Source organism: Cyanistes caeruleus, chromosome 17 (assembly GCF_971803275.1).
Source record: "Cyanistes caeruleus chromosome 17, bCyaCae1.hap1.1, whole genome shotgun sequence".
Classification (NCBI taxonomy): Eukaryota; Metazoa; Chordata; class Aves; order Passeriformes; family Paridae; genus Cyanistes; species Cyanistes caeruleus.
In genome coordinates, this window is record NC_141717.1 from 6013807 (window position 1) to 6029452 (window position 15646).

The window sequence follows — 15646 nt, forward strand, 5'->3', positions numbered from 1 at the left end:
CTAACCATGCACAAGATAGAGCCTGTAAGACTGAAATGCCTTCCTGTGCTGCTGAGTATGCAAGAATGCTAAGACACACAAAAACTAAACACAGATTTTCCAAGTCACAGTTATGGTTTCCAAAAAAATAAGGAGCAACTTTGCTCCAAATAATAAATGTCTGGCAGGATGTTCTTAATGCCATTAGTCCCTTATTTCCCAAGCCTCAATTCAGTGCCATGTCACATGCAGCAAAGCTGTGGCCAGAATGCTCTGCAGCAGTAAGCCACAATTTTTGGGTATTTGGCAATGGGATAAATATAAGTTTGTTGCTCACTTCACAGTGGCTAAAGCTGGGCTGTTTTACTGTACAGTAGACACTGATACTGTGTACAAAATATGGCATGCACAGGAAGATGCTGGGCCATGAATTATAGGTGCCTTTTCATGCAAATGGTGTATTGGTATAACCTAACAGCAAAATGAACTACAGAGTATTACCAGTTCTGTGGGAAAATCTGGATTAATCTCATTCCAGATGGTTAAATTAATATACTGCCAAAATTGCTCCTTGTTCTTTCTTGATGGTAATAGCTTATCTGCATTCTGTTCAGTATAAAGAAACACTGATATCTTAAATAGTGGGATTCCTGTGGCTTCCTGTGGAAGCACTATGGCAAAGCAAAGCTCCCATGGATGGTGTAATACTGTGGGCAATGTGGAGTTTGCACTTAATGGGAAGTCCAGGACCTTTAAGAAACCTGACTTTAACACTTTATATTTATATACACAGAGATTCCTCCTTCTCTGAGTTACCTATGAGATGGTTTATTTAGCAGGCTGCAGGGATGTGAAGAGTGTCTTACTGGTCATCAAGATAAAGAACCTGGCAGAGAAATTTACAGTCCAGATGAACAAAAATCAATGAGTAGCTTCAGGTGGCAGAGAAGGTTAAAGCTGCAGTATTCTGCTTGCTCAAGTCACAGGATAAAGCTTAATAATCTGGTTGTTCCAAGAGCAGCTTCTTTGTGTCTTGAATAATTGATTTCTTTTGAGGGAGAAGCAGATCTACTACTCTTCAGAACTTTTTCTACTCAGATGTAGGGCTCTGATTTTCTATAAAGACAGAATTTCACAATACCAGCTCTCCTGGTTGCGGAGAAAACAGGAATTGAGTGCAGCTGGAGCAGTATCTGTGTCCCAGCAGAGGAAGGTCCTTGTCACATATCTGTCACCAAATTGCACAGCAGGGAGCAGGAGTGGGTGCTATTCTAGCTGGAAGGGGAGGTCAGTGCCTGGCCTCTCTGCTGGCTCTAATTGATTTTGAGAAGAGAGGCTCTACTAGATGTTTCTTTCCTTTCTGAACCAGTCTAAGGTCCCACTTTCCTGAAAGCAAATCAGATACTTGTATTATCTAGGAACGAAGCAGTATGTTGTATGAGACCTGCCCACTGTACAGATAATCCAAAGGATGATCTTCACCTGAGACCAATGGGTTCCTTCTCCAGTATCTACCTGGCACTGGTAGGTGACACCAGTGACGGTTTCGGGTTGAGCACTCTGGGGAGAGAAGTGGCAGGAGCCCAGGACAATCCTTGAATCTCTGGAACCAGCACAAAGGGTGTGTACACTGGGCCAGAAGACAAGGTGGTGATGTAGTGACCTCTTAAACTGAATGAGATTATCAATTTCTGTCGTAGAATAAATGTGCAGCACTTGGCAAAATACAAGTACACAAAATTGAAGTGAGACAGGTGATCCTGAGTCAGGATCTTGTTTTGGTTTAAGGCTTTCTGTAATGCTGCTTTTACTTCTCCCCAGTTCAGGTTTAGAAAAGGCAATGGCAGGAGTTGGGAAAACATGTTGATTCCTGAATGAATTTAATGGCATTTAACAGGCCTAAGGAATAGGGAAATACTCAGTATTCACACAACTCAAGTGAGGAGGAATCATGCAAAATTATGTAAAATCTTGTTCTGTTAAAGAGTCACAAACAGAGCCTGTTCATTTCAGCTCTGAATGTCTCCATTCAGTTACTAAAATGGCTCTGTTGTGTCATTTATCATGGATTTCTCTGTGGTCTAAATTTCTGTTGGACACTGCACCTTGTACCCTGCTTTTTCAATGCTACTTAGAGCTATTTGTGCTAATTTGGACTTTTATCTTCCTCCTGTCACACTTATTCTTTCTGAACTTGTTTGGAATAGTTTTCTAGAAGGAACCCTGCAGAGATGTGACCCCTTTAATATGTCTGTCTAATATTGACCATCTTTCCCCATACTTCACCTCCTATTGCTGCCTCTGCTAAACCCAGAATGTCCAAATGGATACGTAACTCAGCAGAGCCAAAGGAGCATAGGAAATCAAGGGAAATAATAATTTGCATTTGAAGTTCAAGAGAACAGCTCATTAGTTGAGTTTTCTTTGCAGGTCTTATATTTTATTACAAAGGGAACTGATTTTAACCTGTGGACATCTGGCTTAGAGATTGAGGTCTCCAGGCAGGAGTAGCACCATCCATCATGGTATTATAGATGGTTATAGTAATGTTCCTGCTCCTTTACTTAGATTCAGGCATCAGCTTTGCACTAGAACAAGTTTAACAAGGAGTTACCCAGCTGTTTTCATGATTTATCTCCAGAACAACACATCCACTCCCACTTGCCAGTCCTGAGTCTCACAGTGCTGCACAATTTCTTCTGTCAAACCTCTCACTGGGAAGTAGCTGAGTTCCAGGTCTGAGCCACACTGGAATGGTTGGAAAGTTTAGTAAAGGGAAATGACTGCTCCAGGCAAATAATGATTAAATAATAAAAATCTAGTCATCTTAGCTCATAGAAACTCTCTGTCCAGAAACTGCATGTTCCATTGAGAGATGAAATATTCAGTGCTTTCCTGCCAGTGGCTTCCTCATATTCAGCTGGTCAGTAAAGTTTGTGTTTGGGAACTTTGACACCTGCTCATACAATTGTGGGATTTTGCTTTATGTTATAGTGTCCAAAATTCTTTTAAAGACCTTGTGTTTCAGCTGTGTCTAAGCAGAATGGGAGAAATCCAGCCTAGGATTCTGAAGACTTGGCCCAACAGATCCAAGTCTGAACAAAGTCTCTTGGAAAAGCAGAGGCCAGTTAAATGGGTCCTTTTCCTTGTGGCAGCACACCTCTTCCTCAGTATTGCCCACTGCTTCCATTCATTTCAGACTTTCAACACGACATCACACATCTGCTAAATTACTGTACAAGGCCCCTTTGCCTGCCCTCAAATCACCAGCTTCTGTTTCTTTATCTGCTGCACAGAGGCTTTTTGCTGTCACAATAAGGATGGGATGTTATTGAGCAAACTATTTTTCATGGGCTTCCAGAATTCCTTTGAAACTATGTGGTTTGACCTGGCAGGTGTTTCAGGAGGTCTAGGACTGCCACTTTACCAGCATGATTGCTTCTTGTTTGGGGATCTGGTAGTGGTGTTACCACTGCTGTCACATAAATTTTTATCAGGTTAGTATTAAATGGTTGTCATGCAGTCATCACTTCCTGGTGGTGTTGAGTCCTCTTAAAATCAGAATGAAGCAAAACAATTATTTTTTTTAATGTCTTTCCTGGCTTTATTTTTACTACACGATCACAGCATGCAGGAGGCCTAGGGAGGAAAGGCAGCTTCCCTTTAGGCAGGGCTCAGTGAAGTGCCTGTCTGGAAGGGGCAATGCAGTGCTGGGAGTGATGTCCAGGTGATGTCTGATGCATTGTGCCCCTCCAGCAACGGGACTGCTCTCCTGGGGGGATGAGGGTGGGCAAACAGGGAATGCTTTACTACCATGGTGATGCATTTTGATTTGGAACCAGCATTGCCACGCCATTATCTGGATGTCTTTGGGCAAATTTCAGGATTTGACATCCATCAAGCTGCCTGACAACACTAAGCCTGCATTTGTGAAATGTCTCATAGGATAGAGGCATAAATCTGAGTTATCTACATAACAGGGATATTGAGTTATGCTGCACAGGAGAAGCCATAAACAGCTGCTCTGGAAAGCATTTCTGAGAAGAGAGACCTGAAATACAGCACATTGATAAAAACAGTGTTACTGTAATACAGAGCTCTAACTTTTAGCAGAAGGAAAGGAATGATTTTAGGATTATCACTTCAGGACACACATTTATGTGACTCCTAGGGAGATGCAGCTCCTTGTGTAGAAGATGAACAAAGCGTTAGCAGATCTCATCTACTACTGAAATTCAAAGAACTATAAGCATAAGTAAGCTTAGCTGAAACTGATCATTCTGGCCTTAGCTTGTTACCTGTGATAAGCAGAGACAACCCACAATGGCAAGTTTATTAGACCCGATTGTTTGTCGTGTTACTACAGCAATTCTTCTGTATATCACTTCTATACAGTGATGCCATCTGGAAACTGATGGCATCTCACCAGCACAAAATGGATCTGACAGGAGGGAATCAAGACTATCACTGTGTCTTTTTTTTGTCTTTTTGAGTTGCATTGCTGTTGTGACTTGAATAAAACATTTGTTGGCATTTAATGTAAAATACCCAAGATTCTGCATTGGAACATAAAGCTCACATTTTCAGTAATTATGCTGAGATGTTCCTTCCATTCATCACAGAAAGCATGTATTACTCTGGAGAAAACTGGTTCAAATGGATTAAAGTACACTTGAGGCACTCATCAGGGTGTTTCAAGTCATATTGTCTTTAGGACATTCTAGCTTTTTGTTAAAAATCCTGGAGTGGACTCAAGTAAATCACGATGTGAAAGAGGACTGGGTTGCAGCCTGCTCTATAAATAAACCTGACCAAGGTTGGTCAGGTGTTCTGGATGTGTAATTGATTTATTTTTATTTAAAACTTGTGCTGCATTACTTTGCTTTTCACATAACACGAGAATTATTAAATGGAGTGGAAAATGCTGTGATCATACATTGATGAGGCTGCTGGCCAGTGTTGTTAGAGCACTCATAGATTGTTACCTCTTTGAAAGCAGAACATAATGGGAAGCTCAGACCCCACTGATCCCTGCTGTATCACCTACTCTGACTGCAGGACTGTTATTTGGCTCCCAGATTCCAGGTACATTAACATCTAGAGCTGTTAACCCTCTGGTTTTCTGGGGATTAGAGACAGGCACAGCAGTGTGCCCTGGACACATTCAACTGTACACGGATCAAAGATCCAGTGAGGGGATTAAGAACAGGATACCATGTGGTGACCACAGCAATAATCACCTTTTTTCCTAAAGAAACCTATGGATAGCTGAGATAAAGGACTAATCCACTTACTGGTTATGCTAAACAAGCAGGAAACAGTGTGAAATCCAATTAATTTAATATGTTTGAAAAAGGGGAAAATATCAAGGCTTTGCAAATGGAAAGAGAAAAAGGCTTGTCAGTTGTTAATGCTTTATTTTCTTGCTAAAAGAACAAATGCAACTTTGCCAGGGTTTTTGCTCACAGGTATCCAGGAACTCAACAATTTGTAAGAACATTATCCTAAAAATAACCTTAATTAGTGCAGAACATATAGAATACTTTCTAGAGGCACTGCTTCTTAATTCATTAATCATTAGCTTGTAGTTAGGACCAAGCCTTTGTATACTTTGTATGTTCTGACAGGATGGTAGCTCCCCATCTGAGGGGAAAAATGCAGTTTAAATTGGGCATGTTCAACAATACCATTGAGCTTTTGGAGGCTCGATCTGAACTGGTCTCAAAATGAGGAATTAAAATCCTAAAACCAGAATTAAAATCCTGTGCTCATAGCCATGCTCTGCCCCCATGAGCAGGAGGATCTCTGCCGGCAGGGGAGCACTGTGGTCTTTGAGGCCACCCAGAAAGGACAGATCACACCTGGTGTCTGGTTTTATTCTCACTGACAAACCTAATCCTGCCTCATCACCCAGGGAAGCTGAGTCAGAGCAGCCTTTCTGCAGGGGCTGTGGGAGTAGTGTCACAGCAAAATTCTTTTTCATTTCTTAAAATGTATTTCAGTATTTCAGTGTAGTAATTCTTTCTATTCTCTCCTCATTTCTCCTCTGTTTTCTCTTTCACTCAGAGCATTCCTTACCGAGACAGTCTGTGATTGAAGAGGAGAGTGAGAGAAACTTGCATGCCTGGAAAACTCCTAAAGTCACTCATGATCAGTAGCTGTAAGGTACTGTGTGGACTTGCAGGAATTGTAGGTTCTACATAATATGCTGGGAACTTCTTTTTTCTATTTCAATAATAAAATAGTTGTGACTAAAAGAGATCACCTTCTCCATGCACAAAGAAATGTTGACATGCAGCCAGGTCAGCATGAAATGTGTATGCAGTGCCATAATGGCAATAAACAACTTTATTTGCAAGCAGGAAAGGCCTGTTGGATTTGTGTTGTTTGGGGTTTTTTTTAATTTGTTTGGTTTGTTTGTATGTTTTGTTGTTGTTGATTTAGTTGGGGATTTTTTTTTATGAGAAGTTTAGGTTCATAGCTCTATGAAGCAATTTTAACTGAAAATTAAATAAACTGTGTAATTTTGGGTACTAAAGGGAGCAGCATGTGATTACTTTTGTTAAGTACATTGACTGTGAAATAGTGCCTCAAGTCTTGCCTTTACATCTTTTATTTTACACATAAGGAACTTGCAGAAAAGTAGATATTTTTGTGGATTGACAAGATACTTTTATGAGAATAAGAACAGGGGAACCACTCACAAAAGCAATCAAACATGCAGACCCAGTAAAGCTGTCAGCAGAAATGCACATGTACCACTTAAAGCTGAGTGCTGCAAGAGATTGTGTAATAAAACTAAACTGTGGGTTTGGTATATGCATACTTCTAGTTTTAACCTTCTTTCATTAAGTTAAATTTTGTGGATGGACTGCAGCTGCTTCTCTTGAGAGAACAGTTATCACTGGTATGAACACACAGCTCAGATTAGCTCACCTCTCAAAACTGCAAAATGTCTGAAATGCTGCACAAAAAAACCACAGCAAATGCAGCTTTAAACAAGGGTGTTGGTGTTTACAACCGATGCACGAGCAAGCTGGATTGTAAAAAGAACATTAATTAAAGCCATCTTTGATGTTTGTGTTTATAGGTCATTAGTTTGCTGTATGTTGTGCAGATGTACTCAGCTGTTTGCCAAAAAAGATCCCACTTGCATAACATGAACTATGATTTTTCCTTGCAACTGCTTTAACTTGTAAGTTCTGGCTTTTGAAGATGGTTTTTCAACTTAAGGCTATTTTCCAGCCTTAACTCCCACTTTTATGAAGTAAGTCATCCTCTCTAAGTAGAACTACTTAAGGCAAGTTGAGAAAACTACTTTCCATCATCTCTGTTTTTTGGCTGAACTCCAGATGAGTAGCCTTCCACCAAGAGTGAAGGCTGGATGGAAGCATAAAATCATTCACAAAAAGAATACTTGTCACTGTCAGGAGAAGGATGAGAATGAGCAGTGCTTGCTAATCAGAAGGAAAAAGTGAAATTTTAAAAATGCTTTTATTGAAATTTAAATCTTTGGTACTGCCCATGGAATATACTTGTGTGCCTGGCATGAGATAATTTTTTTGCTTCAGATCAGGCAGAATAAAGCCCATGCCTTTACATAATGACAGGATGTGAGAACAGTAGGGGTTTGTGTAGGGATGAGAGGAGTTCAAAGTGAAGAACTAAATGTTCTTTTGCTTTGAGTTTGACCTGGTGTTGTTACTTCTGCTTCCTAATGGAGGAAAATCAAGCAGCTTCTGAGAAATCAATCAACATTTCAGAGGGAGAACTGGAAAAGGAACCTGTACCACCAGGACTCTGGCTTTGCATTCCTTATAACAACTTGGCATCATCAGAACCACAGGATGCAGAACAACACTGAGATTAGTAAGGCTGATGATCAGTGCTCCTGCCAATGCTGCTGAATCCTGCAGTTGTTTTTTCAAATATAGGCCATATGAAACAGCCACTGGAGTCCACAGGATTTACCAATAAAAGTGAAGAACACAGCTATGAGAATAAAAAGCAGAATGTGTGTTAGAGTGGAAGAGTCTGTTACTGTAGGAAATAAATATTTCTGGTTAGAGGTTTGAATGCAATGAGTGATACTTAACAGGTAGATCCACAAGGAAGCAATATTTAAATGTCAGCATGATAATAACTCTGTGGAATCATGATACATGACAATTGATGTAAAGTTTTAAATAAGATAAAAGAAAAAAATCCTTTGAAGTGCAGCTATTATTTAAAGTACTTTTAAAATGATCATATTGTGATCCATCAAAGAAAGATCAGTAAAAAGAAGCATGGTAAAAGTTATATCTGAAATATACTTCTGGATTATTCAGCACAGTGATTCATGCTATATTATGCTGTGCTTGAAGCATGGCTAGGGAATCTGTGACTAATATACCAAATGGACTCAACTGGGGAGATAAATATCTGTGGGGATGAAGGGAGTGTTCAGGTAGTGGACTTGCCATGGCTCTCTGGGAGAGATCTTGGAGCTGTTTGCTGTCAGCTGAACTCAGGGCAGTGCTAGTCCATGGCTCAGTCACCCTTTGGATCCTGTTTGCCCATTAAAATAAATCTTTGTGTAGAGCCACAGGAGCAATGGCCAGTTTGGTGACAGGGGATGTTTCTGTGTGTGTTCAGGAATATATTTGGCAATAAAGCAGGGTGGCATAAGCAATGTACTTAGTGGAAAACTATGAAAGCAGTTAAGACATCTTTAGTTGTGGAATCCCATGATTTTAGTGGGATCCTGTAATTACAGCAGAGATGGAATTGTTTCAGGCTGTTTGGATGCCACATTATATGCCAATGAACTGTAAAAATGTGAAATGGGGAAGAGGCAGTTCAGTTTGTGCTTACGTGCTGTTTAGCTTGTGTTCTGCATTCTCAAAAAGCAGGGATGTGAGTACCTGAGCCTCTCATCTTTTATCTTGTGGGCATATGAGGAAAAGTTGAGACTATTTTCCTGCTTTTGCAGGCATTAGTGAGAGAAGAAGAAAGTGGCTGTTCAGTTCATCAACGGGGTCCACAAATTAACAGGAATTGATGGGTGCATGCTGCATATGACTGAAAATCTCTCAAATGATGTTTGTTTGTGCACACAAGGGATTTTCAGCTTTATAAGCAGATACCAACCTTGTGTGCCTAACATCTCTCTTTAATGGAAAAAATATGTAAATGTGCTTTTTCTAAATCCTTGTTGTTAGTTTCTAATATGAGCAGGGCTACTCTGGGGAAAACTGAGCAACTGCATCCTTGTAAGATCTTTGCTGATTTGGCTTTAAGCTGGGGCTCAGTGCACTTAAGAAGTGCTGGTAGCTGTTGCCTAGCAGAGATACTACTGCAGGCTTTATGGTAATACCTGATCTCAGGCAGCAGTGGTGCATCTCTTGGCTAAGGTCACAATCTTTAATGTGCTTCTGGTATATTTTAGCAATATCTGTGTCTTAGTTCTCTAGAAATCTCTATTTTAAGCTTCCCAGTGTAAAGGATAAGAAAATTTTCTCACTGTTTCCCCAAAACCTCAGAGAGATCCAGGCCAAGAAGTCAATTATCTCTGCAGTCTGCAATGACTAGGGACAGGAAACCTAATGGTCCTTTAGCATTTCCCCCAGTTTGACTGTCAGATCTGTGCCTGAATTCCAGCAGGGATTCTGATGAGGTTGTAAAAAGAGGACAATCTGTGTGCTAGATCTTTTGGGGTTACAAACCAGATAAAGAACAGGAATGATCAAAGCAGGAGCCTGATGAAGCTCACTTCAGCTTTGTCTGGGCAGTCTGCAGAGGCACTAAGGGCATATGGTCCAACGTCAAGCACACAAAGCTGTTCCAAAGTGGAGCACTTGGAACCCAGTGCATGGGTTTGCCACTCTGCACAAACTGCACTACTTTTGCTAATCCAATAGCAAGACCCAAAATATGGATTCACTCTTGTCAAATTGTAATGTCCTTCTGCTTTTCCAGAAAAAGGAAGCAAACCTGCTGGGGAACAGCTCTGTGCCTTTTGCTGGGGTGGGGCTGCTCTTTCTGGGACTGAACTGAGGGGTGGTGCCTCCATGGATCTGCCTGTGGCTTCCAGATGTGCCCAGAAAAGCTGGTGGGAGAGAAAGAGCTTTGTCAGTGCTGCCCACAAAGTCTGCTGGATGGGACTGAATGGGAAGTGCTGAGAAATGGGTGTGTTTGACTCTGCTGACAGGTGGGAATCCAAAAAATTCATAAGTGTTTCTCAGTCCAGTAGGAGAGCAGAGAGATCCCCACTTCTAAAAGAGGTCTGAGTTCTAAATATTGTACCTGCAGTGGGATTTTAGAAATGTCAATGCTAATGGCAATTAGCACAGATGTCTTGCTTTTCATTACTATTGCATCCTAGTAGGGCTGGGCAAAACCTGTCCACTGGTATCATCCAGTTTTGAAGCTGGATTGTGTAACTCTGGCACACTTTCTATTTTTCCAATCTTTCTGATAATAAAACGCAAGCAGGAACCAAAACTACCTGTTGTGGTGGAGAAAGCAGTCCCCACAAGTCTGCAGAAAAGGGAGGAAGAGTTATTTTGTGGAAGAAGAGCTCAACAATTTTTCTGTCCTTTGTGATAGTTTAGAGAGCTCCCTTGTCAGTTTAAATCTCTCTCTGTTGGTGAGGATCAGTTACATTCCTGATGGACAATCCCTGGTATATTCCAAGAATTTGCAATTTAGACTTTGTGACTAGGGGCTGTCTTTGTTCTGTCTGTCCTCATCCACTGTGGAGCATCTTGTTTGCCAACTGTTCCTATAACCTCATCAGTGGTTGCAGTCTTGGACCCTGCTTAATTGGCTTCTATTTAGAGAAAAATCTGCATAACTCATAAAGTTCCGTTAAAGCAACAGAGCCTTAGCACATATTGCTGTGCTGAAAAGTGATAGACACTGGAACATTGTCAGCTGCTTTGCTGAACTACAGCTTTAACACAACCATTTCTGCTCTCCAGTGCTGTATTCAGCCCTTGCTGGCAGGGTTAAAGTGAGTGGTGGAAGGAGAGAGGAGAAACAGCTCAGCTCTCAAATGTTACCTTAGTTATCAGCTCTTTTCCTAAACTACACTTATTCATTAAAAGCTAATGATGTTCCACTAATAAAATCTGATCCTTGCTTACATAAATTAATTCTGACACAACCTTTAATAAACTGGAAGGAGAAAGTGCCAAAAAAACCTCAGTTGTGCACATCTCTGGTATACGATACTGATACACTTTGACACCTGCACATTTTAGTTTCCATCAAAGGTCATTTTAAACTGGGAGGGAAAAGGAGTTTAGCATAAAGTCAGCAAATTCACTTTTGGTTTGTGAGGTTTTTTTGTGTTTTTTTTTTTTTTAAAAAAAGTTCCACTTAATTTTAAGAAATCTTTAAAGAAAAGCAAACCAAAACACCAAAAAGTTAGGTCATATATTTCAGACTCATGTGCCTGACAAAGTAAAAGCAGCAGATCATTGAGGAAAGGTTTTTCTGCAAAGAATCATGAGAGAATTGCCATACCCACACCTGACCCCAGAATTGTCACTGTGGTTGTGTCCTTCGTTGGGAGCTGCTGATATTCTGTAAACAGTTGTTGATCTTTATTGATAAGGCTTTGTGAGATAAACCTGAATAATGTATTAGGGCAGATTACTTTAAATTCCCTCACTGAGGGAAGAAAATAATTTTGGAAAGAAACTGAGACAGTAGGAGTCTGTATATATGTAAAATGTTATCTAATTAAAATTTTTAAAACTTTTTTTTTTTTAAAAAAAAAGCTCTGAGTCATAATTTTAACAGGATAAAGCCTTTAAGAGGTCAAGAAAAAGTCCTGATCCTGTGAGAGGTTTTAGAAGCCTTGGTATCACGAAGCACTGTTCTGGTTAGCAGGAGGAGCTGCTAAGTCTATCCCTCTCAAGATCAGGACAAGTTCCATATCCATACTCACTTCAAGCCTTCAGAAATTTTTCCCTTTTTTCCCCTCAGTCCTAATGGTTAATCAGAAGTGCTACACATAATTGATAAACATGATTTTCCTTAAGCAAAATAAATTCATGTTCAGGAAAGAAGTTGGATTTAATTTTCCTCTCAGGTTACCTAGGAAGATATCAAGGGCAAATTTATTTTGTCAGCTCCCTGTGTACTTATCTCTGAAAGAGATGAGTGAAATCTCTTGTGGGATGAACTATTTTACTCTTGCTTCTCAGATTGTATCTCTAATCCCAAAGTATTTAACTCCATATTTTGTAGTCTCTGTTTCATTTTTAAAGCAGGGATTTGCGATAAAAAGAAGAGTTACTGGGGTCAAAGACAGGACTATAGATATTTTTCCACTTCCAGCAACTGGAGACAGCAAATACAAATTTCTTTTTCTGAACACAATCTACTTTGAGCTTCTCCTCCAGCACTGCTCTCATCTGATGTCTGTGTCCTGGAGCCTCCTGCTGCCTCGGGAGGAGCTGTGAATTTCCCAATTCCCTCCCCAGGCCTTCCTGGGACTCTTGGGAGAGCTCTGCTCTCTCTGCCAGAGATCTCTGCAGCTCCCAGAGCAATGGGATTAGGCAGCAGCTGTTGGCCCGGCATTGCCCTTCCCTGCAGCCAGTCCTGTGGCAGAATCAGTTTCCTGGGCTGGAAAGGCAGCGGCAGTGTCCTGGTTTCTGCCGGGGTGCCAGCCCTGGGGTGCCAGCCCGGCTGAGGGGAGCAGGGCCGGGCTGGGCCAGCAGCTCTCTGCTCCCCCCGGGCGCAGTGCCCAACCTTGGGGGAGCAGCTCTGCCACCTGGAACCGGCTTCAATCGTGCTTAAAATACAGCAACCCCCACTTCTGGGTGTGTTTTCACCTTTGATATATCACAATTCATAATGCTCCAAATCCTGCCTTGCTCTGTGCGGTGCAGCTCCACGGAGATTCCAAATGCGGCCTTGTCAAACTAATTGGGGTTTGGGAAGGAGAGGCACTCTGAATTTAGAGTGCTGCTTCTCTCTAATAGAGTCTGAGAGGTGGAGGCTGCTCCACGTTTCCCTGCCTCATGACCCGATGGAGTCAGCAACTCCCTGCACATCCTGATGAAAAGCTTTTGGAGAAGGGCTTTTGTCCTGCTCCTGACATTCACCCTTGTTTCTTCAGCAAACCATTAGGCTGCCGACCTCAGCCATCTCTGTTTTTAATGGGCTGTTAGGTTCAGGCTTGAAGTCTATAAGGAGAGTGATTTACCATTTTTATTCTATCATTTAGGCAGTTTGTCTTTTCAGTGCGGTCTGGATTGTGCTTGCTATGAGTTTCTCAGCCTGAACTCCTGCCTTATTTCTACCCAGTAAGAAAATTCAAAAAAAAAAAAAAAAAAAGTGGGTTCAAGGGAATGTTGACTGTGACTTCTGTGGAATTAGGAGTTCAACCCCTCAATATTTGATTTTCTTCATTGATGAAAAATTCCTAGTGCTCTTTTGGGAATAGTAGGCTTGCAAAAGTGGAGTGCAAGCCAGGTGATGCCTCAGAGCTTCCATGTATGCACACAGCTTCTAAAGTGCTGGATGTAATCTGGGGGAATGGAATTCCCTGGCTAACATTACATCTCAATCTTGATATCACTTTTGTTTCATGTCTTCCTGTTTCTTAGGAACTCATAATAAAACACTACATGTTAGAGGAAATGGATTGCCCTTTCCTTTGGCAGTTTAGCTGTGAGATCAATATTTGTGCCTTTCATGTTTAAACACCTAATCATTTCCTGTTTCTCTCTGGCTGCTTCAGTAAAAGACCATGCATTTTTCAGTAAAGCATGCTTTTGGAATCAAACTCATGTCATAAGTTACATAGCTGCTTTATTTTTGCCTAAACTGGGTCAGAACATATTCTAGTTTTCTTCAGCATTTAAGAAATATTGTAATTAACTTATCCTAAGATGTTGAACAGTGTTGTTTTAGAATATGACCTGGGGATCATACTGTATAGCTGAGTACATGGAGACATTCAGATTTGCTTTGAAAGCCTCTCCATGACAGAAGAACCTGACCCTGAGGACTGGCTTGTGGGCAGGCTTTGTGGCCTATCACTGCAGACAGATCCAGCAATCCCTGTAAATAACCTGGCTGCTCAGTTGCCTTACACAGAACTCGAGAAATGTGGCAGCTCTGATGCTTTTTCTGTAAGTCCCTTCAAACACACATCAGTGGTGATCTGTGCAGGCTGTTTGATTTCCTCTGAGTGCACAGCATCAGTGGCTGCACAGTGTGGTTTGATCTTGTAGACACGACAGACACAGCAAAGGAACTTTTGCTCTTTGTCCTGTTATGAAACAAACAGCAGCAACCCGATGCTGTGACCCTCTGGAATTGCCAGCCTGTTGCTCAGTGTGTATGACCTTGTATTTGCATTACATGGGTCATTCTTGATACTTTCCAACTGGCTGTTTTGCAGTGAAGATGCAGAAAAGTAAATTTTATCAGACAACACAACATAAACATAAAGTTTCCTCATAAACACAGAAACACATAAAGTTTCCATTTACCCTGGCTTCACACACAGCCTAGAAAATGGTTGCTGATTGATTAACCTCTCCAGGTTATTCATCTGCAGTTATGAAATGCATCTGAGGTATCTTACAGGTGTTTTAACGAAGAATTATAAGCTTTCCCCATATATATATGCATATATATATCCCCATATATATAATATATATATTTTTTTTCAGTAGAAAGAATATGTGATACACATACTTCAAACAACTGCAGAAGGCTGAAAGGAAAATGAATGGTATTGTTTAAAAGTCTCAGTACAATACATGGGTCCCTGCTGCTCTTATTTTTCCAGCTTAATTTTCTGGAAAGATGAAGATTTAAAACAAGTTAGTGTAAGCCCTCACTTCTGAGAAATGTATATGATTTGTGATCTATGTTTATGTGAATGTTCTTCCTGTAGTTTATGGGCTACTTTCATTTCACATTGAGCAGACTAAAATTCTTGCAGGGCCTGTGACTGCATCTCAGCTGGTTCTCTGCTTCAGCAAATTGAATTCTTACCTCCTCTCTGGCACTTTGAGATAAATGGATCTGCAGAGTTTCATCAAGTGGCTTAATCCTTCATGTGCAGCAAAAGTCTGGCTAATTTCAGCCTTGCCACCACTTGCTGCTTGACTCCAGTGCAAGGCAACTGAAACTCAGCTCTTGTTGCATTCTGGGACAAATTGAGATGTAAAAGGAACGTGTAAATGTAGGAGATGTACATGAAATGTAAAAAGATGTGAAAATGAAAAATCTTCTGGTAGAATGGAGGATGTGAGTTTACTACTTAAAGTATGTAACAATGCTGCCTTGTGAAGCTGTTATCAAGATCCTGTGAGGGGAAATTGATCAGAAAGCCAATCATCTGCATTTGAGTAACAGAGATGCCACTGCTCCGTGGTAACTGCTCCATTAGTGCCATGGCTGTAGCAAACAAACTGCTGAAGCCATGACTGCAGCTGGATTTTGAAGAATTACTGACAAGCTTTGTAAGCCATAACTAAGTAATAGAGTCCAATTGTCTCATTGAAGCATGACTTTTTAACAACCCAGCTTCTCTGAGCCTGGCACGTCAAGTGTGTGCTAAAGATAAGTTGGTAAATAATCACAGAGTAATATATAACATGAGCAAGTGTCTTTAGAAATGGCAAATAATAGAGAGTAGAAAGGATAATGTCTG

General features: G+C 40.9%; 1 protein-coding gene across 2 annotated transcripts in view; it reads left to right on the forward strand.

Annotated features, from left to right (window-relative positions):
- The window catches only part of LOC147650030 (uncharacterized), a 184601-nt gene that overhangs the window by 83601 nt on the left and 85354 nt on the right, over positions 1-15646 (forward strand). The window contains exon 2 of one of the 2 annotated variants that reach the window (XM_086854514.1): positions 6046-6144. In XM_086854514.1, coding sequence (XP_086710640.1) covers positions 6100-6144 — 45 coding nt within the window. In that variant the 5' untranslated portion in view covers positions 6046-6099. Of the gene's footprint in view, positions 1-6045; positions 6152-15646 lie in introns of both variants that reach the window. The other variant, XM_086854515.1, reaches the window with a different exon arrangement.